The sequence below is a fragment of the Paroedura picta genome, chromosome 6 (genome assembly GCF_049243985.1).
Source record: "Paroedura picta isolate Pp20150507F chromosome 6, Ppicta_v3.0, whole genome shotgun sequence".
In the NCBI taxonomy this organism is placed as follows: Eukaryota; Metazoa; Chordata; class Lepidosauria; order Squamata; family Gekkonidae; genus Paroedura; species Paroedura picta.
In genome coordinates, this window is record NC_135374.1 from 119,220,077 (window position 1) to 119,244,350 (window position 24,274).

At 46.4% G+C, this 24,274-nt stretch overlaps 1 protein-coding gene across 1 annotated transcript in view; it reads right to left on the reverse strand.

Moving 5' to 3' along the window:
* Positions 1-10,146, reverse strand: part of LOC143840835 (uncharacterized) — a 218,589-nt gene extending 208,443 nt beyond the window's left edge. The window contains exon 1 of the mRNA XM_077344307.1: positions 10,021-10,146. Coding sequence (XP_077200422.1) covers positions 10,021-10,088 — 68 coding nt within the window. The 5' untranslated portion in view covers positions 10,089-10,146. The remainder of the gene's footprint in view (positions 1-10,020) is intronic.
* Positions 10,147-24,274: the final 14,128 nt, after the last annotated feature.

Below are 24,274 nucleotides of genomic sequence, written 5' to 3' on the forward strand. Positions count from 1 at the left end.
GTAAATGGCTTTGGGTAGAGAAAGGCAGGGTATAGAAGCCAGCTCTTCCTCTTAACTGGTTTGCTGACCACCTGTGGAGACCTACATAGTTATAGAATGAATTTTCTCTATGAACAAAAGGTAAGGACAACAGTGGGTTTTATTTAATGAGGGCAGCTTTGTTTCCAGAGATGTTGTAGGTCAAAGGCAGGGTGATGTTGTGGGTGGTGATGGGGCAAGGGAGACCACTAAGTTCAAATTTCTACTGGCCTCTGAGAGATGATGCTTGGGCAAGCATATTTCAGTGTGGTGGTTACAAGGCAATGCTATTTCAGAAGCTGCCTGAACTACCAAAGCTTTATCTGAGAGTTTGATTTTGTCTGGCAGGGCTGTCTCATCCCCACCCCCACCCCTCTTTTTGAATAAAGGAGCCACTCACTGTTTCTGACAAGCAGGCGATTGATTGGAAAGCAGGGAGGGGGCGATTGGTTAGGGGGCTCTCTGGGGCTTACAAAGAAGATTAGAGGGACATACATTAGATCAGTGGTCCCCAACCTTTTTATCACCAGGGAGCGGTCAAAGCTTGAAAATTTTACTGAGGCCCGGGGGAGGGGTAATCTTTTGCCGAGGGATGCTCCCACCGCCTGAGCCCCTGCTCCACTTGCTTTCCCGCTGGCGCCCCTGACTTCCTGTCACCTGCTGGGGGGTGCTGCCAGCAGCAGCTGCTCAGTGCCATGCCGAGGGGGAGCCCCAGCCATGGCAGCCGATGGAGAGCACCAAAGGTAAGCTGGCAGCAGAGCAGAAGGGCAGCCCCTGAGGAGGAGGAGGAGCTGCGGCCCGGTACCGACTGATCCACGGACCGGTACCGGTCCCCGGACCGGGGGTTGGGGACCACTGCATTAGATTGTTTACCTAGAGAAGATTGGAAGGCTGATTACTGGTCAATATCGCGAGAGCCTGAGAGAATGCTGGATTTAGAGCTGCTGATGTCATCAAAGCCCGACGTGTTTTCACTTTGAATTGGAGGACTCTATGAGGTCCAATTAACAGCTTCTCAGAAGAACATTGCAAAATTTTGACTCAAAGTTTCAGTGCAGGGACTAAACGATGCTATTGCAACAATGAAGTTACAAAAGGTTCCTGGCCCAGATGGAATCTTGGTGATATATTATAAAAACCTTTTACATGTGATTACGACGCCTCTCCTTCAGATTATTAGTGATGAGGTGGTCCCCTCAGATAAGAAAATGCCTGACTCATGGCATCAAGCCTCTATAACATATTATTTCAAGAGAAACCACATCTGCAAGGTCAAATATATAAATTGTTGCTGAAATATGATACTGAAACTGAACAGGTAAAGAAATGTATGATCAGATGGATGCAAAATTATGAGACTAATAATACTATGGGGGATTGGGAACGTATTTGGGTTAAAATTCCTAAACTTTTATAGACGGTATATTACACCAAAAGTAATTGGTAATATAACTAAGGGCTGGAAACGTAATGATAAAGTTGGATGTTTTTTTCATATGTGGTGGAGATGTGAGATAATAAGAAAATTTTGGATTAAAATTCATGGTGTATTAGAGGAAATGTTTAATGTCAAGTTTCCTATGAGATGAGAATATATGTTGTTAAGCTTATGTCCGGAAAACCTCCCGCCACAAGCAAAAAGGTTTTTTTTTTTTTTAATTCTATGACAGCAGCAAGACTGGTGCTAGCAAAAAATAGGAAAATATCAGAAATACCAGCTCTATCATCAAGGTTTGACAAAATGAATGAACTTTCTAAAATGGCCAAAACTACCAGCATTATCAACAGAAACACACTGGAAGTCTTTCAAGAACAATGGCAATATTACATGGATTATTTTGCCAAATAAACTCAGACTAGAAAATAAGTTCGCTGTACTATAAATACAGCGGGCGCTAGCGGGGTGCGGGAGTATTGCAGGTCAGCTCTCCGGCTGTGCTGGGCCAGGGGCTGGACCTGAGGCCGGGCGTGGGGCAGCATGTGAGCTGGTGCCGGCTCATCCTGCCCCCCCCCCATGGTGCAGACTACCAGAGCTTGTGGCGGTGAGAGCTTGAATGTAGGTGGTGGAGCTTGAGGCAAGGCTGCTGGCGATGGGCCAGCTCTGTGGCAGTGGGTGGGGCTGGCGGTGGTGGCGGCTCGGCCTCCGGCTCTGCAACAGGCCTCCAAGTCTCTTCCGCCAGGCTGGCTGCTGGACGATGTGGGCCAGCGTCTGAGCGGTTCTGTGTGCGGTGGGGTGGGCGGCGGTGCCGCTGATGCTGCCACCACTGCCGCCACATCCTCCTGTGCCGGGTGGCAGCGCGGGCTGCTCCCGGCTGTGTGGGCCGGGGGCGAGGTGTTGTGCAGACGGCTGCTGCTGGAGCCGATGTGTGCGGGCGATGTGCACTGCGCACGGCTCGCTTTGTGCCTGCCGATTGGGCCCTCCGATTGTCAGACCGGGGGAAGGGGCCTATGGGCCCCTTCCTCATCCCAGACACGGCCCGCCCTCGGGGCCCTTACTGCTTTATTTAATCCGCTCCGCTAGGAATGGTTAAAGATTGAGATATTAAAAGGATGTCATGGGGGGTGGATGAGAATGGGGATATATTAAAATGGATACTCTATCTTATTTTTCTTTTCTGTACACTTTCACATATAAAATAAAATAATTATAAATATAAAATAATAATTATTATTATTATACCTTCATTTATAGCCTGCCCTTTTCTGCAAGCAGGCTTGGGGCAGCTCACAGTATTTCACATGATACAACATGTCTGAAAACATTCCAGTTTAAAATTATATGTTTCTTCATAGCTTCAATGGCCATTCGGTATATAGCTACTCTAGGCTTATGGTGGGATGGTCTTTCCTTGGGGGGAATAGCCAGTATAACTGGGTATTGAGTTGAGAAAAGTGGAGGGATATCCATAGCTCCTTCTCATTTTTAGCCTGGCCTTAATTGTAGGTCTGGTGGAAAAGCCATGTTTTACAAGTTCTGTAGAACTTCAGTAGTTCCACCAGGGCCCAGTTGGTAGCACATTCCACCAGGCAGGAGCAAGGGCCAAAGAGACCCTGGCTCTGGTCAAGGTCAGTCAGATTTCCATGGGGCCAGGGATCACAGGCAAATTTGTATTTGCATGTTGTAATACTCTCTGGGCAAAATATTGGGAGAGGTGATCCCATAGGTCCCTAAGGGTCCAGACAATGTAGAAAGAAACATAACAGAAATTCCCTTTGCAGATCATCAATATTCAGCCTAAAGAGAGTCTTTATAACCAAGGTGATTAGTGTAATAAGGTTAAAAAAATGCCTTCTGTGCCTTAAATTATCTGCCTTGTCTAGAGAGGCTCAATCAACATGCCTACTGTTGTCTTTTTGAAAATAAGGCTACCTTTCTACACCCTCTTGTCTTCAGCTGATTTCTGTAATGATTTGTCTGCCAGATGGCATCTTTCCCAGTGTTGTTTTGTGGCATCAACAAATACAATTGCATTTGTATTTGCATTAAATTTTAATCATTTGCTTCACTGCTTATAAATACATTTGCTCACTTTGTCTTGTATTTAATCTTTTCAAGGTACAAATCACCTTGAAAAGAATAATACCAAAGTGCCTAAAATGAGATAAAAAGGGTACTACAGAAGGAAGGAAGCTATTGATTTTGTTACTTTTAATTTCACTTATTAATGCCGTATTGAAACAATATATACCTGATTTTGTCACATGTCTATAAACGCAAATGTACCAGACTGATTTTACTAAATCAAACAACTTGCTGTTGGGAATCCTTTGTGGTTGCTGATTCGTAATTTTTAAAAATACATGGATCATTGTTGAAACCAAGATCGAGTTTGGGATAGGGGGTAGAAGGTCATGGCATGCAGCATTGTGGCCAGTGACATAGTCTGGTTGAGTTTTCAGCCAATAAACTAAATATGAAGGAGGGGAAATGAGTCCATTCGTACCTTAAAGACTAACAACATTTGTGGCAAGGTAGGAGTTTTTTGTGAGTCACAGCTCACGTCTTCAGATACAGCCAGAATGTTAGTCCATCTGTCCTTATATCTTGGAGAACAGAGTGATTTCAGATGCTGAATGACAATAACTGGATTTGGTGTGCTATTTAGAGGGTAGCAAGTATGGAGAAATCAGAGTTGGTAACGAGACAGGTAACATGGGTCTTGATTAAGTCCAGGAGGGTGCATTCTCTTGAGTTACCAACACTGTGGGGCTTTACGCACCGGGATCTTTGTTGCAAATTGGTCACTGAACGAAAAATCGCCATTTAAAATAGTGGAATTCGTCGTTATGCATACCTGCCTTTGTAGTGGAATCCAGTTGCGTTTTGTAGCGTTTCCCACAGCTTCCGGTCTCGGCAGAAAAGGAAGCGCTATTTCCAAGCTCGTCCCACCCCTGGCCGTCAAGCAGCCAATGGGCAGCCGTTAGCATGTTCCCAAACTGCCCCTTTCCCTTTAAGAAAGGTTTTTTTAAAAAAAAAAACAGACCCATTGTAACGAATCTGTGTAGATTCGTTGCAACGGAGAGACCCATCCAGCTGCCTAATGTGAGCTGTCGTTTGATCGTATGATCGTTGCCACGCTGCCTCGAGTGATAAAAAAAAAATCCCCCCCCTCTCACGGGCCCGATTTTCGGCTGAATTAATGTGTAAAAAATAAAGGGACTTTATTTCAGCAAACGGGCTTTTATGTGGTTTGTGCTTAGTGACTAAAGGTGAAGGACTGAAGCCAGGGAAGCCTCTAAACAGAAAGAGGCTCGCTGGTGCGTTTATCCCCGCTCACTCGGAGAAAAAAAAATGGTGATCGCTTCGCCGGAAGTTTGGAGGACAGGCTCAGGAGGAGGGACTTTGAAGAAACCGCAACAATGTTAACGCACAGGTCTTTATCGCTAGTGTTGCAGATTGTTTGCAAGAGTGTAGCGCTTTCCGGAGGGTGAATCCACTTTTTGGGATTCCCCTGAAAGCGCTACAACGAAGCGCTTTTTGCTGATCGGTTTCAGGAGTGTTGCAGATTGTCTACGACGTCGTGCGTTATGGCAAATCAATAGCGTTTCCAATTGGCAACCATTGTGCGATTTTGAAGCCGTGCAAAAAGCCCCTGTAGACCACACATTGAACATGAGTCAAAAGTGTGACTCTGTGGCTGAAAAGGCAAATGTAATATTGGACTGTATCAAATGGAATATCATGTCCAGATCACGGGAGAAAATGGTACCACTATACAGTGCTTTGGTTCAGCCTCACTTGGAGTACTGTGTTCAGTTTTGGGCACTCCAGTTGAAGAGGGATGTAAAGCTGGGGCATGTCCAGAGGAGGGCAACAAAGATGGTGAGGGGTTTGGAGACCAAGACGTATTAGGAAAAGTTGGGGGAGATTGGTCTGTTTAGCCTGGAGAGGAGATGACCGAGAGGGGATCTGATAACCACCTTCAAGTATTTAAAAGGCTGCCATATAAAGGATGGAGAAGAGTTGTTCTCTCTTGCTCCGGAGGGACAGACCAGAACCAATAGGATGAAATTAATTAAAAAGAAATTCTGTCTAAACATCCGGAAGAAGTCCCTGACAGTTGGAGCGGTTTCAGAGTGGAACAGGTTTCAGGAGTTGGTGGGTTCACCATCTTTGAAAATTTTTAAACAGAGGCTGGATAGCCATCTGATGGAGAGGCTGATTCTGTGAAGGCTCAAGGGGGTGGCAGGTGACAGTGGATGAGCAATAGGGTTGTAAGTGTCCTGCATAGTGCAGGGGGCTGGACTAGATGACCCAGGCGGTCCCTTCCAACTCTATGATTCTATGAGTTTCATTATCAGTTGCAATTCAGTAGTGTCTCTAATCTCCCTTTGACATTCCTTTGTAAGAGAACCGTTTTCCAAGAATGTTCTGGAAGTTTAAAATGTCAGACATAACCATTAATTTTTACTGTTGTTGTTGAAGGGACTGGCCTGTTAGTCCAATGTAGTGAAACAAGGACATTGAAGGATCACATTTAAGGATGATCAGAAGTATCAACCTGTGATTGTCTGGGTTTATCCTGCCCCCAGTTTTGTTAGTCTAGAAGGACTCCTGGACACTTTTTCTTTTCTACTACTCCAGACATAACACAATTGCCCACAATGATCTATTTGAAGAAATGATCAGTTACTCAGGAAAGCTCCTCCCTGCTGCAAATGTTGTTCACCTTTAAGGTGTTGCTGGCCTCTGGCTCTTTTCTCCTGTTACAGACACATGGCTACTCATCTAAATATGAAGGTGAACAATGTGACTGCCCATTTCACTCTGTGTGTGCATATTGCGCATACACTAGCAGAACTATTGCATACATTATTCAGCACAATCTTTGCAAGAGGGCTTTGTATCAAGTAGGTATTCCCCCCCCTCCTTGTATATTACTGTGTTAATGTCGGGAACCCGCTTGCTAACTGAAAAAACAGGGTGCCCCTTGAAGAAAACGTCACGCCAGGCCTGGTGAACGATACAACAGGAACAAGCTTTATTTCAGCAACGTGGAGTCCGCTGGTATGGAGTAAGAGCTTCCACCGAACTCCAGGTGGAAGCTCTCTTTTATACAAAACCCACCTCCTTTGGCTGTATTGCCCCACCCAGTACTTCCGGAGGGAACATGCTGATGCAATCATGACTCATGCACATATGCGAGGTTTTCCGGGGTTCCCGATGGCCCATTTTCCTGGAACAAAGGGCCATCTCCGGGCCCTTGTCAAAAGGTGGAGGGGGACATTGAGGTTCTTTAGCGGCCATTGCCACCTCAACGATCGGGTGGGGCGCCCAGCTGCCGGCTTGCCTGTGATCACCATGCCCTGCCTCCGTGATCGCGGGCGCCTCTGATGGCGGGGTTCGGTCTGGTTCCCAAGCCACCAAGGACCGAACCACGACAGTTAATAAGCCTCTCTTCAGTACTTTTAGCATAACAAAAAGTCCGGAAACGGTATCCATAAATAATCTCTATGCAACAACCTTGTTGTGATAACCTCCTGCAGCCTTGGGCATGTTTGGAGAAGAGGCAGGGTTGGCGCCTCTCCCGCTGTCTTGCCCATGGGCTGCTGAGCAGGAACATCGGCTAGAGCACTTCCCTTTCCCACGATGTCATTTGGCAAAGTGCAAACGGCTGCCAAGTGCTTTGCCCGAAATAGCTGAGTCCATTTGGGGAGTTGCTGCCCCCTCCCCTCTTCAATTTGCACGAGAGCTTTTAATAGCCATCTACAGGTTCCTCTTCCCTATTCCCCCGTCCCCGCCTTTTGTGCACAGGAGTTAATGGGGTTATAATTTTGTAATTAAAGTCGATCATTTTAATTTCTCCAATGACTCTTTATTATGATAATCTTGTTAAGATTACAGCAACCGTTTGTTGCTGTGTGTGATCATTTGGCTTGGGCGGAGGTTGGATGCACTAGCAAAGCGCTTGATAACAGAATGGAGAGGATGCAGCAGCCAGGAAAAAAGGCTGTCTCTTTGTGAAGGACCAAAGAAGGATTTAACTGTCTGTGAACCTTTTAAGTGACTTGGAGGCAGAAAATACTGTCATCTGCCACTTTTTCCGAAGAAGATCCATTAGCAGGCCACACAATTTTAAATTTAATTTTAAAAAATAGTCCTTGATTAGCCACCTGGGCAAACTTCTTTCAGAGCACTGTGCCAAGCATAAAAATGTGACAACTCAAAACCAATTAGTTCAAATAATGTATAGTTTCACAATGAGTGCCAAATGAGCCTGGAGCTGGATCTCCTCCCTGAATTGATTGCTGCTCACTGTCAGTTTCTCCTCCCTTGGCTGGAGAGGTGGGAGAATATCTGGTACAAAGGTAGCTGGCAGATGAGGAGATGCATAAGGAAGAGACAGCTAAACACAAGAAGAGCCTAGACACGTTCACGCACTCACACACACACACACACACACACACACACACACACAGTAATGCACTTCCAATTAACTTTGCAACAGGATTTGACTGTGTAAAATGGAAAAATCCACTTGCAAAAGGTTGCTGAAGTGGGTGGAAACTGCATAATTTAGCTTGTGTGAAAGTGCCCGGCAATTAGTTTGATTCACACAAACTAAACAATGCACTTTCAATCCACTTCCAATGCACTTTACAACTGGATTTCATTAGTGACAAATGACAATGATGGAGGAGTGCAGCAGATTTCAAAATACTGTAGCCAGGATGCACCTATTCTTGGTTTTCTTCATGCTGGTGAAGAAAAGATGTTCATGTTGTCCAAATATTATTACCATCATCAATGCAGAACAAGGCAAGAATAGAACAGGTGACAAATTAAACCCGTCTCCATTTGCTGAATATTTCCAAATATCTGCTCAGTACATTTCCACGTGCTAATTGGCCACAAACACCATAACTAGGTGGCAATGACATGAATTCAAGACAAAGACATTTCAGGTGGTATATGAACCATTGGGAAAATCTTTAAATAATCAATTGCTCCAATCAAAGCCACTTGAATAGGGGTTAGAATCATAGAATCATGGAGTTGGAAGGGACTTCCAGTTCACCTAGTCCAACCCCTTGCACAATGCAGGAAACTCACAACTACAGTCCAACGTACAGTGACCCCAATTCCATACCCAGATGATGCCCCCACAAGAAAACCAGAATCCCTGGCCAGGAGGAAATTTGCCTCCTGACCTGAAAGTGATGTCTGGCATTTCCCTGGGCATGCAAGAAAGAAGAAGAGTTGGTTCTTATATGCCGCTTTTCTCTACCCGAAGGAGTCTCAAAGCAGCTTACAGTCACCTTCCCTTTCCTCTCCCCACAATGGATACCCTGTGAGGGAGGTGAGGTTGAGAGCCCTGATATCACTGCTCAGTCAGAACAGGTTTATCAGCGCAAGGTCACCCAGCTGGCTGCATGTGGGGGAGCACAGAATCAAACCCGGCTTGTCTGATTAGAAGGCCGCACTCCTAACCACTACACCAAACTGGCCACAAGAGCCAAGCACTGACACAATGCTTCCTGACTGCCCACCCACAATCTGCCTAAGTTTACAGAACAAGCATTTGAGCCAGATGGCTATCTAGCCTCTGCTTAGAAACTTCCAAAGAAGGAGAACCCATCATATCCCGAGGAAGCCTATAACTGTCAGGAACTTCTGGATGTTAAGCTGAAAATTCTTTTGAATTAATTTCTACCCATAGATTCTGGTCTGACCCTCTGGGGCTACAGAAAACAATTCTGCTCCAACTTCAAGTATTTCAAGTATTTGTTTTACATGCGTGAAAGCACCCTAGCTCTTGGTTGAAGACAGAAAGGAACAAAGGTGACAACATACCTCCTATGCTCAATACTAGTATACTTTTTTCAGCCTTGGGCATGCAGTTAAATAATTGGTTTTGCAATTCTTCAGCATAGTTTGGGGGAATCAAAGAAAAGCTGCATTTAGAGAGTTCCTATTGGCTAGTCTCAGCAAGAAGGTTTCTCCGTGTTCCTTCAACCAGTTTTCCATTTTTAAAAAAAAATCAACTTAGTTACATTCTGGGTAGAATCGTTCCAAGAGTAACCCCCCCCCAATGTTGCCCAGGGTAACCTAGGGCTAGTCACAGTTCTCAGAGTCACACCGACCTCACCAGGTATCTATTGTGGGAAGGGGAAAGGAAGGTGATTATAAGACTCTTTGAGACTTCTTTGGGTAGTTAAAGGGGGGAAACCCTCACTCAAAAAGCTTGAATTTCTCCAAGTCCTTTGTGCTCAAATTCCCCCACCACCATTGGGGGGAAAAAAGGATACAGAAAGAATAATATGCTGACGCAGTATGCTTGTTTACGGCTCAATCGTGTCATAAATAAATTATCTTGATACACAAAGATAAAGCTGCTGCTGCTTTATTATTAAGACTAGATTTTAAGCCCATTTTAAGAAGCAATAAAATGGGCGCTAGAAAGGGGCGAGGGACGGCGCAGTGATGTGGGAAGAGTTCTGTGTGGGCAGGGAGGCAAGGGGAAGAAGGGCATGGTGCGAGTCTACCGCGGGGGAACCTACCTGGGGAAGGAATTTGCGCCGTGAAGAAGGCGAGGAGGCGTCCGCGGTGTTGTTTGGGGCCGCGGCATCGCATAGAGCGGCTCGGCAGCGGTGTGTTTGTGTCGATCTGACAGGACGTTGGCTGGGCGCAGGAGAAGGCTGGCTGGGCCACCCCCCACCCGTGGCTCCCTGGAGCCTTCTCCCGGCCGGCGGAGTGGCCTCGTGTCGGGGACGCGGCGAGGCCGCTCCGCTGGCCGGGAAAAGGCTGGCCGGCCCACCCCCGACCCGATGCTCTCTGGAGCCTTCTCCCGGCTGGCAGAGCGGCCTCGCCGCGTCCCCGACGTGGCAAGGCCGCTCTGCTGGCCGGGAGAAGGCTGCCCAGCCCACCCCCCCACCCGAGGCTCTCTGGAGTCTTTTCCCGGGCCGCGGAGCGGCCTCGCCGCGTCGGAGACGCGGCGAGGCCGCTCCGCCATATTCCCTGGGCAGGTGAAGCAGCCAATGAGGAGCCATGCTTCGCCAATGGGGAGCCGCGCTTCGCCAATGGGGAGCCGCGCTTCGCCGCTCCGCCATATTCCCTGGGCAGGTGAAGCAGCCAATGGGGAGCCGCACTTTCTCCGCCGGCCGGGAGAAGGCTGGCCGGCCTACCCCCGACCCGAGGCTCTCTGGAGCCTTCTCCCGGCCCTGAGGATTTTGGTGAGGATTGGATTTACAGAGTTCAAGTTATGTCTCCTCCAAGAAAGTGCCCCTCAGGAAGTACTTTCTGGTGAAATGCCAGGTGCAGGTTGAGGAGTGTGTAGAATAAACAAACTAGAGGCATCTCACAAGGGACTTCCCCCTGATACTCCTCCAAGTTAAGATTGGACTTAGGTGGTCTGAGTCATGCCCCCCCCCCCATGAAGATGCCACCAGGAAAGTGGTTTGGGGGGAAATGTCAGGGGCAGGATAAAAAGGACAAGCTACACGTGCTAAGTGCGTAGGAGTAGTACTGATAGGTAACCAGATACTTTGAAGTTGCTTATGGAGATTGAGAGGCGACATGATAGCCCTCTTTAAGTATTGGAAAGGTTGTCACTTGGAGGAGGGCAGGATGCTGTTCCCATTGGCTGCAGAGGAAAGGACGCGCAGTAATGGGTTTAAACTACAAGTACAATGATATAGGCTAGATATCAGGGGGGGGGGTAATCACAGAGTAGTTCAGCAGTGGAATAGGCTGCCTAAGGAGGTGGTGAGCTCCCCCTCACTGGCAGTCTTCAAGCAAAGGTTGGATACACACTTTTCTTGGATGCTTTAGGATGCTTAGGGCTGATCCTGCGTTGAGCAGGGGGTTGGACTAGATGGCCTGTATGGCCCCTTCCAACTCTATGATTCTATGATTTAACCTGTTGCTTTAAGTTTGGTAATCATTTAATTGAGCAGAGACAGTTTACCTGTAAATTTATCCGTTCACAAACCACTACAGGCTGCCATGAAGAGCTTGAAAGTTCATCACAAGTTCATGCTGGTTGATCTGCCACCAATTTTATTTTGTGAACCATGAACTGGCCTAAATTCATCATGAACTTTCATTCATGAGCCAGTCCGTTCCCATCCCAACTCATGGCTCTGTTCAAGGAAATTGCTACTAACATGGCTGTCTGTTCTGTCTGCTGGTGTACAAACAGAGCTGACCAGAGCTTAAGAGACTGTTAGAGCCCCCTTCCCCAAATCTATAGATGAAAGAGAAACCAGTATACCCTGAACAACATAAAATATGCATAATTAAAATCGGCAGCTATCATTTTTGTTTAGGCTTTTCAGCCAGAGAAAGAAGATTTTCTGCTGTCTTGTTTATTCATATGATAAAGGAAATATTTATTCAATCCAAACAGTTGACTTTAATCATTTATTTAAATTAACGATTGGCAGTGTAACAGCAAAGAATAAGCTGCCTGAAATATGGATGCTTTTCTTTTAAGTAAAACTCATCAGGGTTGCAAGCTTAAGAGGCCAGCAACAAAGGGGAAATGTGAAAATAGAAGATATCATACAGTTTTCTGCCAAAGAAATCTGAAGATATTGCTGCTTTACTTTTTTTAAAGCATGGTACTGTGATCTGAAGATTAGGGAGAGTTTATGATTTATGGTGGCAAAGTTTTCCACAGATATGACTTGTTTTCCAAGTATGGCACCGTCATTGTACTGAAGCCCTCTGCAATGACTATACAGCCAATGTTGTGTAGTGTTCAGTGTCAGGTTAGTATACAGGAGACCCAGGTTTGTGCCATGATTTTATTCTGTTTCTTCAGATGCTTGTTAGAGTGCTGTTCTGGCCTGGCTTGATTGTCCTGGGGAAACACAGATGCTTTGGTTTGACACCCCAAGGTGGATTTCCTGCCTCTATGTTTTATGCCTTCTCACCCTCCTTTCATATTCCATTCCCACCCTTGTTTTCCTGCCCTGTAGTGCTCAGCTCCTCTTGTTCCAGATGGCCAAATGGTTGTCTCTGTGTTTTGACTTCTTTGCACTATGCCTGGTTTAAGTTCCCAAGGGAAGGGGCCGGACCCCTATATTGTTTGCCCTATGCTTTGTACCTCTGTCCTGAATATGCTTTCAATGTGGGTGCTTGCATTTTCTTAAAATAAAGGAACTTTGTTTCTATGAGTTTACTTGTTTAGAAATCAAAGTATCACAGTTTGAAGCCACATTATTTTTTCTCAGGGAGGATACAGTCTCTAAACTGTGGCCTACAGATGTAAATTTCCTCTTTAATTCGCCTGCCATAGATTCAAATGGGTAGCCGTGTTGGGGACTGTTTGGCTGTTTTGGCAAAAAATTATCATATGGATGTATTTGGATGTGTGACTAATTTAACAGAATTAATTTTTGCTTTCTATTCCCACTGTCATATAGGGAGTTCTTAGTCTGAGGAAGCTCACACCTTGAATAAAACGTTGTTGGTCTTAAAGGTGCCACTGGACTCTGATTTTATTGTTCACCTACCATGTTTACTTTCCTAACAGAAACAGGGGTTTACGACACTTCCAGTGATGGTGTTCTTTAAAAGAATCCACAAAAACTCAGGGGCAGTCTTGGCTGCATTGAGCCAGTTATACTTTGAAGCCTGAAGTCCAACTGCTGTTGGGAAAACACCAGACTCCATGTATCCAACCAGCAATTTAGAAAATATTTTTTTAGAAAAAACCTTTAGAGACACAAATGTTACCACTCTTAACCACTATGCCACACTGTCCTTGGGAACTTTTAAGAAGAGTGCTTAATGGTGCGCAAGCTGCAGGCATTTGACTGGGCGGGATGCTATTGTTCTTTGATTATTTTTCTTTTTTGTACGAAAAGTTAAGCCATGGGGAAATGTAGGAGGGGAAAAAATCTTTCGACAAATGAACAAAGCTGTATGGCAACAGAGTTGCATTTACTTCCAGTTATTTGACTTCTTGAACACTAGCTTAACATATTCGATTAATCCACCTATTAAGGCTTACAGCTTTATTCGGGAGGCTGAACAGCTGCATAACTAGTGGTACGGGCTAATCAAAGCCTATCACAGTCCAAACGTTCAGTTTAAGCTGAGGGTTGATTGCTCGATCCAAGTCAACAAAAAGCTCTCGTTTTGCTGCAAATCTCTTCCGAAAATGGCTTCGTTTGAATCTCCAAGATGGAATTTGGCCAGTGTTAGACTAATGCATTTATCACAAACCAAGTGCAGCTCGAAGCTGGGAGCTTAGTTGTTCCCTACAAATACAGCACTATGTCACTGAAGACGCTTACACTCACTTTGTCTGCTTGACTTAATGAACCACGGCAAGCAGCGCTCGGAGGCGAGTGGTATTGTGTGCGGTTTAGCGTCATTAAGTTTACCAAGATGAAGGTTACTTTTGTGTGTGTACGGGAATGCAATAAAAATGCACTGTTTTGTGATTATAAAGTTTGCCACTGAATCCAAAAGAAAAAGGAGAAATGGGGAGGGGGGGGGAGAAAAGATGGATGTAACCTTTTATGTTTTAAGTATTAATACCACATCAGACATTCCAAAGGATAACAGGGCAATTTACAGATACACAGTCGGCAATCATATAATTGTATAATTATATAATTGCCGACTGCGTATCTCAAAATTGCTGTTTTCCTTAGGAATAGTTCCCCTCCACCCCATTCTAAATTGTCAAACATTAATGAAGCATAACAAAATTATGTCACAAAGTGGTTTAATTGCACACACGGAGTTCATGGGCATAGTTGTTCCAGGAAAAGGGTAGGGGGCTCAACTAAGCTCCCATGCCAGCAGAGCTGTGCCCGCATGAGGCTGGCATGAAGCCATTCTGTGTATATCACAGGCACCAGGGGCCCGATAAGGAAACAGTAGGATCAGTTTGGCATCCTAATTCACCTCTTTCATCACCAATGAAAGAGGTGAATTAAAGTGAACTCCCACACCAAACGTCTGGCTCACAACACTTACTGTAAATAGGCATGTGCACAGAACAAAAATTTGGTACTTTTCAGATTCGTCCCGGATCGAATTGGTTGAATCTGAAAAGTACCAAATCACTAATATCTGGTTTGGATTTAGTAAAATTGAATCAGCCAAATCTGAAAAGTACCTTTTTTCTCTCTATCTCTGCTGCCAGAGAAGGCTGGGAAGGAGGCATTTGAAGGTCATGCCAAGCAGATGATACTGACAGATCAGTTGTTTGGTGCACTTCCCCCTACACCTTTCTTAGGCTGCTGAAAGCACCTGGGAAGGGTGTGTTTTGCACACACATCCAAACATGATATCCAAACATTCATGTCCCAGCATCCAAAAACAAATTAATCACTTTCAGCAGTTAAGTCACATCATGTTTGGGAAAACCTGGAAGTGATATCCAACCTCTCTAGAAGTCACCAGAAAATCCATGTTAAAGCCATAGAATTTTTGGCAATTCCTAGAGAGGACCGACATCACTTCTGGGGGAAAACCAGAAGCAATGTCAACCCTTTCCAGGAATCAGGATTCTTAGAGAGGCGTGATATCACTCTAGCTTTCCAGAAGTGATGTTATACCATCACTGACAGCTGTCCCCATGTCCTCACCCCACCCAGTCTCTTGCTGGTTGCCAACCTGGAACTGGCAAGTCTAATTCCATCTTGAGACAACATCAATTGGAATCTATATGCCATTCCTTTGGGATCCCATGCAAACATGCAAAGGAAGCAGAATATGTGCTTCAATCTGTTTGCTGAAAACACCTCCCATTATGATGGAACTCCAGGATACTCATCCTATCATCTGCAATGAGTGTAATATGATTGCCTTCCTCCCTGAAGACAAAATGGACTACATCTGCCCCAAGTGTCAGCTGGTAAGACTTTTGGAAGAAAGGATTAGGGGCTTAGAAGAGAGGATTATTACTCTGACAGAAATTAAGAAAGGGGAGGAGTTCATAGACAGGAGCTGTGCAACTCTGAATAAAGAGGATACAGCCAGTCCTGAATAGGATAAGGGGAATGACCTCATTACGGAGCCTCTGCAGACAGTTAGGAAAAAGTTAGGAAAAAGGCTCAACGGCATAGATTGAGAGGGTTCTCGGGGCCTTTGGAGCTCCAAAATAGATTTCAGGCCCTTGCAGAGGAGGTGCAAGTGTCAACGAGGGAAGAGGTCCCAAAACAAAGTCTAAGACAAAGTGAAGAGGCCACAAGGATAGAAGGAAATGGTGTTGAGAAGAAGAAGAAGAAAAAAAGGAGAGTACTGGTAATTGGAGACTCCCTGCTAAGAGGAATGGATCGCCATGTGGCTGCGCGCGACCCCCTAAACTGAGTGGTGTGTTGCTTGCCAGAGGCAAAAATTAAAGACATTTCAGAACAGCTGCCCAAACTCCTCAAATCTACGGATCACTACCCATTTGTGATGGTCCACGTGGGAACGAATGACATGTCTGTGACTACCATTGCTCCTATTAAAACAGACTATCAAGATCTAGGGAGGAAGCTCAAGCAAATGGGGGCACAAGTGGTATTCTTTTCAATCTTGCCTGTCAAGGGAAGAAGAATGCATCGGGAGAGGAAGATAATGGAGGTGAATCAGTGGCTGCGTAGTTGGTGCCGGCAGGTGAGATTTGGTTTCTGGGACCATGGGATAGGCTTTCTTAAGGAAGGCCTACTAGCACCTGATGGACTGCACTTATCGAAACTGGGGAAGAATGTGTTTGGCAGGAACCTGGGGAGATTCAGGAGAGCTTGAAACTGAAGCCACAAGGGGAAGGAGACGTTCAAGATAGGGAGTGTATGGAAGGAGACCGATCAGGAGCAGCCCAACCAGCTCATAGGGAACCAAAAGTAAAAGGATTCAAATGTCTTTATACTAACGCCCGAAGCATGGGCAATAAGAAGGAAGAGCTGGAACTTCTCATGCTGATGGAAAGGTATGATCTAGTAGGCATCACAGAAACTTGGTAGAATGATTCTCATGACTGGAATGTAATGGTGGATGGATATGAACTGCTCAGAAAAAACAAAATAGATCGAAGAGGTGGAGGAGTGGCACTGTATGTGAGGAAAAGGCTTACCTGCCAGGAAATTGTAGTGAAGGAGAGCATATCTACAGTGGAAAGCATCTGGGTGAAAATATGCGAGGGGAAAACAAACAGTGTGGTGGTTGGTGTCTGCTACTGACCGCCTGACCAACGAGAGGATGTGGCTACTGCACTTTGTGAGCAGCTTGAGAAAATATCTAAGTGGCAGGACCTTGTAATCATGGGCGACTTCAATTTCCCAGATGAGTACTAGGAAACAAATTCTGCGAAGCTTCCTCAGTCGTGCAACTTTCTGACCTGCCTGGCTGACAATTTCATTTATCAAATGGTAGATGAACCCACAAGAGGTTCAGCCATACTGGACTTAATACTGACCAACAGGCAAGAGTTGGTGGATGAGGTGAAGGAGGTGGGAACCCTAGGGGGAAGTGACCATGTCCTCATAGTAGTCCTTTTGGGATGGGGGGTGGGGGGCAAGGAAGCTTGTAGCCAGACGCAGATGTTGGATTTTTGGCATGTCTAGTCACCTTATGCTAAAGATTTATGGCTGCCTGTACATAGCTCCCGCTCCCCTGCTGTGACCCCCCGCCCTTATCTCTTTGTCTGTGCCACGACAGCAAGGCGGCCGGGCAATTTGGCCTTATGAAAACTCATGGTCCAGTGTGCAGACAGTTCTGGTGGCCCCAGCTCAGGAAAGATGTGGAAAAACACATGAAGGGCTGTCCAGTGGGCATAGCCACAAAATGGATTGCAGGAAAAACCCCAGGGCTTCTGAAGCCCCTAAAGGTATCCAGCAGGCCCTGGGAAGTGATATCCATGGATTTCATCACAGACCTTCCCCCCAGTTCAGGTAAAATGGTGACTGGGTGGTGGTGGATCTGTTCTCAAAACAGGCACAGTTTGTAACCTGCACGTCTCTGCTTAGCACCCAGTGTCTTGTGGAGTTGTTTGTACAACACATGGTGAGACAGCATGCCTAGAACAGGTGCTAGAACAGTACCTCAGATGCTTCCTGAACTACGATCAGCATGACTGGGTCTCCCTATTGCCCCTGGCTGAGTAAGCCTACAACAATGCCCCCTGCCTGAGCACAGGGCTATCCCCCTTTGAGGTGGTGAACGGCTATATCCCACAGCCTTTCCAGCCTTGGAGCCTCCCCCAGGCGATCAGACCAGCTTACACCCGGGGGTGGTGGATTGGGCATTGCTGGTTCAAGAGGTGTGGAAAGAAGTGTCAGAAGCCCTGGCCAAGGTGAAAGCTGATTACAAAAAAATGGACTGGTCACAAGTGGGCACCCGAACCACATTACCAAGAGGGGAACATGGTGTTTATATCCACAAAGCACCTAAAAAACTGACGCCCTAGCAAGAAACTAACTTACTGGTTTGTGGGACTCTTTTGAATAGTTGAAGTCCTAAACGAGGTTGTGGTCAGGGTGGAATTACCACCCTCCTTCCAGAAGGTTTACCCGGTGTTCCACTTCAGCCTCCTGAAACCAGCCACCCCTCACGCCAACTAGCGCATCCCTCAGCACCTTCTCCACCCTCTATCATGGTAGGGGACAATACCCACTATGAGCTGTCCAGAATATTAGACTCCCAGACCCAAAGAAAATGCATGCAATATCTGGTAGCCTGGAAGGGGATCCCTGATTCCACCAACAAGTGGGTAGATATGGAGGATATGGAGGAACCCTTCTGGACAAAAATGTTCATGTTCTCTACCCATACAAACCCGATCCAGATTGAGGAGTGGGGAGGAAGTCCTTAGGGGTAGCAGAATGTCAGAATCATCTCCTTCTTCAAAGGATGGATTCAGTAGCACCGCCTCCCCAATCTCCCTCCCTAAACTCTTCCTTCTCCTTCTTCCTGCCTACTGCATCCTTCTTGTTAGGAATTGGGGGCTAAGGGACTAGACAACTTCCTTTGTTGTCACCCCACCACCATTAACAAATTCAGATCCTATCCTTTCTTCCCTCAACTGGAACTGGTAGGACAAATTGGATGCTTACTCCGAAGTAATTCTTACTGGATTCAATAGGATACATTCCTTTGGGTTGCTATCCTCCAGGTGGTAGCTGGAGAACTCTCAGAATACAAGTAATTTTCTGGCAACAGAGATCTGTTCACCAGGAGGAAGTGTCCACATTAAAAGGTGGACTGTATAGCATTATATAGTACTGAAGTCTCTCTGTCGGGACTTTTGGACTTGGCTTGTTCCTTAGTCCAGAGAATCAGAGCTACAGAGCTACATTTTGAAATTATGCAAGTATTAGTTATTTTTGTGAAGAAGGCACAGATCCAGACTCCCAGCACTTTGAGGCTTAAAAGAGATAAATCTTTACTAGGAAGGATTATTTACAAACATATACCATGTGCATCTGCTTCAATCTCCTACCAGAAGCAGAATCCAAAAACTTAAAGTAGCTACAAAAGTAGCCCATTGCAAGCCTCTATGGCAGTAGTCCTCAACCTTCCAAATGCCACAACCCTTTACAACAAAGAGTTGTTGTCAATGGTGTTTCATCAGACTGGAGAGAGGTAAGTAACGGGGTACCTCAGGGCTTGGTGCTTGGCCCGGTACTTTTTAACATATTTATTAATGATCTAGATGAGGGGGTGGAGGGACTACTCATCAAGTTTGCAGATGACACCAAATTGGGAGGACTGGCAAATACTCCGGAAGATAGAGACAGAGTTCAATGAGATCTGAACACAATGGAAAAATGGGCAAATGAGAACAAGATGCAATTTAATAAGGATAAGTGTGAAGTTCTGCATCTGGGTCAGAAAAATGAAAAGCATGCCTACTGGATGGGGGATACGCTTCTAGGTAGCACTGTGTGTGAACGAGACCTTGGGGTACTTGTGGACTGTAAGCTAAACGTGAGCAGGCAGTGTGATGCATCGGTAAAAAAGGCAAATGCCATTTTGGGCTGTATCAACAGAGGCATCACATCAAAATCACAAGATGTCATAGTCCCATTGTATACGGCACTGGTCAGACCACACCTGGAGTACTGTGTGCAGTTCTGGAGGCCTCACTTCAAGAAGGACGTAGATAAAATTGAAAGGGTACAGAGGAGAGTGACGAAGATGATCTGGGGTTAAGGGACCAAGCCCTATGAAGATAGGTTGAGGGACTTGGGAATGTTCAGCCTGGAGAAAAGGAGGTTGAGAGGGGACATGATATCCCTCTTTAAGTATTTGAAAGGTTGCCACTTGGAGGAGGGCAGGATGCTGTTTCTGCTGGCTGCAGAGGAGAGGACACGCAGTAATGGGTTTAAACTTCAAGTACAACGATATAGGCTAGATATCAGGAAAACGTTTTTCACAGTCAGAGTAGTTCAGCAGTGGAATAGGCTGCCTAAGGGGGGGGGGTGAGCTCCCCCTCACTGGCAGTCTTCAAGCAAAGGTTGGATACACACTTTTCTTGGATGCTTTAGGATGCTTAGGGCTGATCCTGCGTTGGGCAGGGGGTTGGACTAGATGGCCTGTATGGCCCCTTCCAACTCTATGATTCTATGATTTTATGATTCCTCATGTTGTGGTGACCCCCAACCAAATTAAACCAAAACAGACATGAAGATCCATTGTTCAGGATTGTATATAATTTTTTTACCAGGGTTTCTCAGTTCAGTACTGCCTCTTTTCCCATCATAGTGATCTTGCCCTTTTCTGCTGTTCCAGACAGATGACCTCTCTCTCGATATACCACTACAAGGCTGTTATATGGATGGCGCCTCCCCCCAGCAAAACTGCTTGCCCTGCCCCAACCCCTGTGAAAGGGTTATTCAACCCCCAAAGGGATCCCAACCCTCAGGTTGAGAACCACTGCTCTATGGCTAGACTGCAGGCAGGATAATATCACCCACATCAGCAGATAGAGAGTGTTGAGAGCCTAATAATGGCTTCTCCTTGCTTCAGCAGAACACATGGAGTTTCTCTTTCTCAAGTTGAAGAATGAGGAAATGGACAGAAACCCATTTTAATCAAAGGAATCCCCATAGCATGTCCACATATAAGAACCAACTCTTCTTCCTCATTAATCTCAGGGCTCTCTCAGCCTCACCTCCCTCACAGGGTGTCTGTTGTGGAGAGAGGAAAGGGAAGGCGACTGTAAGCCGCTTTGAGCCTCCTTCGGGTAGAGAAGAGCAGCATATAAGAACCAACTCTTCTTCCTCATTAATCTCAGGGCTCTCTCAGCCTCACTTCCCTCACAGGGTGTCTGTTGTGGGGAGAGGGAAGGGAAGGCGACTGTAAGCCGCTTTGAGCCTCCTTTGGGTAGAGAAAAGCGGCATCTAAGAACCAACTCTTCTTCTTCTTCTTCTTCTTCTTCTTCTTCTTCTTCTTCTTCTTCTTCTTCTTCTTCTTCTTCTTCTTCTTCTTCTTCTTCCACACATAATGCACGCACTCACTGTTCACCATTCCAATTTCTTCTGTCCAAAACTGCCAGTGGCAAAGTCAAAAAATTTCAACTGAACTTTAAGCCCAGCTATTTTTCACACAAGTCCTTGTGCTTCTTGATCAATGAGCGAGTCTAGTGAGGCAGCAGGATACTTGGCCACATCAATATACTTCTGAGTTATAGTCAGCTCTTTGCAGGTCCCTCATTCTTTGTGGATCTCTGGCAGCCCCCATGCACATTGAACACAAGGTGCAATATCAAATGGCCCTTCACTATACCTCACAGCTATCTCTGGGCATTGGCTCAGAGTTACCTCCTGGGTTTCATTGGTGCTACTCAAGAAAGGACAGTCGCTTAAAGGAGGAGGGAAGCCAATTCTACTGCCTTGGAGGGCAAGTCGGTCATCAAAACATGCTGATCAATCATCCGGTGCATCTAATAGGGTCACCATGGGCTATGGAGTTTCTTTCAGCTGCCTGAAAAATAGAGGTTCACAGGGGATTACCACTGAATTTAAGACAGTTTTGGAGACTTCTGATAATGAATGAATGTATATATTCACAACAAAACTCAAAACACATCCATTCAAGTAAGTGACATGCAAGGATTTGTGAGGCAGTATCCAATTTCCCCCTGTATCCTGTTCCCCATTCTATTTCCAGTTTTCCTCTTCCTGGCAAACCACATAGCCTTACCTGTTTTCTGTTTCCTGTTCTCCTTTCCACCCAACCAGCCCAGATTGATCTGGAACCACTCTTCCACTTTCCTTCCTTCCCTCCTCCTTGTAGTCTTTCCCTTTGAAACCTCTGGCTGTGTTGTGTAGTTGCCACCAATATAGGGGAACACCCAGTTGTATGGTGACTTCCAGCAGTGGTCCTGTCCCGGTTGTGCAGTGGCTGCCAGAATCAGGCCAGACCCACTTGAGCAGTGGCCTCTGTTAGCCCTAGGTCCAGTGGCATGGTCACCAACCTACCTGTATCTGATACATTGGAAAAAGTTTGGATGGGCTGTGGGGTGGCAAGCACTGAGCCAAACAGTGCTATAGTGCAGTGGCCAACCCTGGATAGGACTGGTCAGAGTTGCAAAGTGGCCACCAGGATGAGCTGGGATGGATTGGGTGGGTAGCAAGTTGCCAGCAGACATGACTGGGCCTGTCCATTGAGAGTCCTCATCCCTCAGGCTACAAGACAGTTTTTAAATTTAAACTGTCTGACGTATCCTGACTAACTTTGTTTATCCTGCTTATCCGCTTTATGCCAATAAAGGTATTGTATTGTATTGTACAAGACAGTTATCAGTCTGCAGGTGGGATCTGGGAGACCCAGGAATTTGAACTCATCTCCAGATGATAGAGATCAGTTTCCCTGGAGAAAATGGCTATTTTGGAGGGCATTATACTTCACTGAGGTCCCTCCCTGCCCCAAATCCCATCCATTCCTGCTTTCATTCCCAAACTCTCTAGGTATTCCCCAACTCAGATCTGGCAGCTCTACAGTAGTAGCAGAGGATGTACCTTTTCCATTCCTGTTCCCTCCACCCTGGCCAGGACTTTACTCATAGAAACCAAGAACTGGAAGGCTGATATTGCTAAAAGCATGGAGGTATCTACTTACATGAAGCAAGTCCAATTAGGCTGTCATACATAGATTCTCATGGCCTTCTGCCTAAGAGAGCTGTTTAATAAGAAACTGGTTCTTTCTGCTCAAACAAAACATTTGAGGCATTATTCAAAAATTGATTAAAATATACCGACATTTTGCTGAATGGTCCCCTGCTGCCTACTTAGGAGGTCTTGTTTACCCCTGAGTGTAAAGTGCCGTCAAGTTGTGGCCAATTTAGGGAGACCTCAGAGGGTTTTCAAGGCAAGTGATTAAGCCAGGTGGTTTGTCATGGCTTTCTTCAGCAAAGTTTTCATTGGAGGTCTCCCATCCAAGTATAAACCTAGTTTAGTTCCTGAGATCTGACAAGATTGGGTGATCCTATAACATTCCTATACCATTTCACCTTGTTTATCTTAAAACCGCCCGTGGCGCCGCGGGCGCCACGGACTAAATAAAGCACTAAGGCCTTGGGGGGAGGAGTTAGGGCGGGCTCTGTCTGGGATAAAAACTCGGAGGAGTGAATCAGGAGCCGCAAAGCGGCTCCTGATTCGCTCCTCTGAGTGTCAATCCTGGACCAAGGAGGCAATGGGGAGGCGCGCGAAGCCTTCCCATTGCCTCCTTGGCCGCCATTGCCTCGCCATCGAGATGGCCGCCCTCGACCCTCACCCGCCGGTAAGCTCCCTTTGCCGCTCTTCTGTCTTTCGGGAGGGTGGGGGGGCGGGAGCTGGCCTTCTGTCGGCCCCGGCAGCGGCCTCGCCCGGCGAGCCCGCTCCCGGGGCCGACAGAACGCCGTGGGAGCCTTTGGGGAGGGTGGGGGGGCAGGAGCCTCCTTTCCCCAGCCCCCTTTTCTCTTCAGCTTCTGCTGGGGACGGGCTCTCCCTCACAGCCGCGAGGGAGATCTCTGCCCCGCCAGAAGCCTCCTTTCCCCAGCCCCCTTTTCTCTTCGGCTTCTGCCGGGGCCAAGCTCTCCCTCGCAGCCGCGAGGGAGATCTCCGCCCCACCAGAAGCCTCCTTTCCCCAGCCCCCTTTTCTCTTCGGCTTCTGCCGGGGATGGACTCTCCCTTGCAGCCCCGAAGGAGATCCCGGCCCCGCCAGAAGCCTCCTTTCCTCAACCCCCTTTTCTCTCCAGCTTCTGCCAGGGACGGGCTCTCCCCCCCCCCCAGCCCATCTAGCGCCCATTTTATTTAAAATTAAAATGGGCTTTAAATCTAGTCTATTTATATTTAAGTTATGACACATTAGGTGTCTCCAGAGTTCGTGCCTAAAAGATCAAAGGCCAGTCCAATGTGAACCCCTTTTCTAGCCTGTAGTTTCAGCCCTATATAAGGCTGAATAGATCCTAGCTCTTTGTCTCTGACAATTCTGTTCCTGCCTTGTTTGTGGAGATTTCGGTCATACTTTGTGGATACCTTCAATAAAGACTTAAGTTATTTTTCTACTCCTGGGAGTCAAGTTGAACTTTGTCTGAAGAGTAGTCTCATCTATGCAATCCTAGATTCGTGACAAGCCATCTGTCTGGGACAGATGGAATTCTTGGATCCTTGGACCTGAGGAGAGCATTTAACCAGCAGTGAGAGAGGAATATTAACATTATAGAGGAATAGCATCACACCCAAAATAAGAACACTGAGTGGTGAGGAAGTGGTAAGATAGATCCCCCCAATAATACAGGAATTCAAGTGAACCCAATGAAGCTGATGGGCAGCTTAAATCATGTGATTCACTGTCAGAAGTTTTAAAGGGAGGTTAGACAGATTC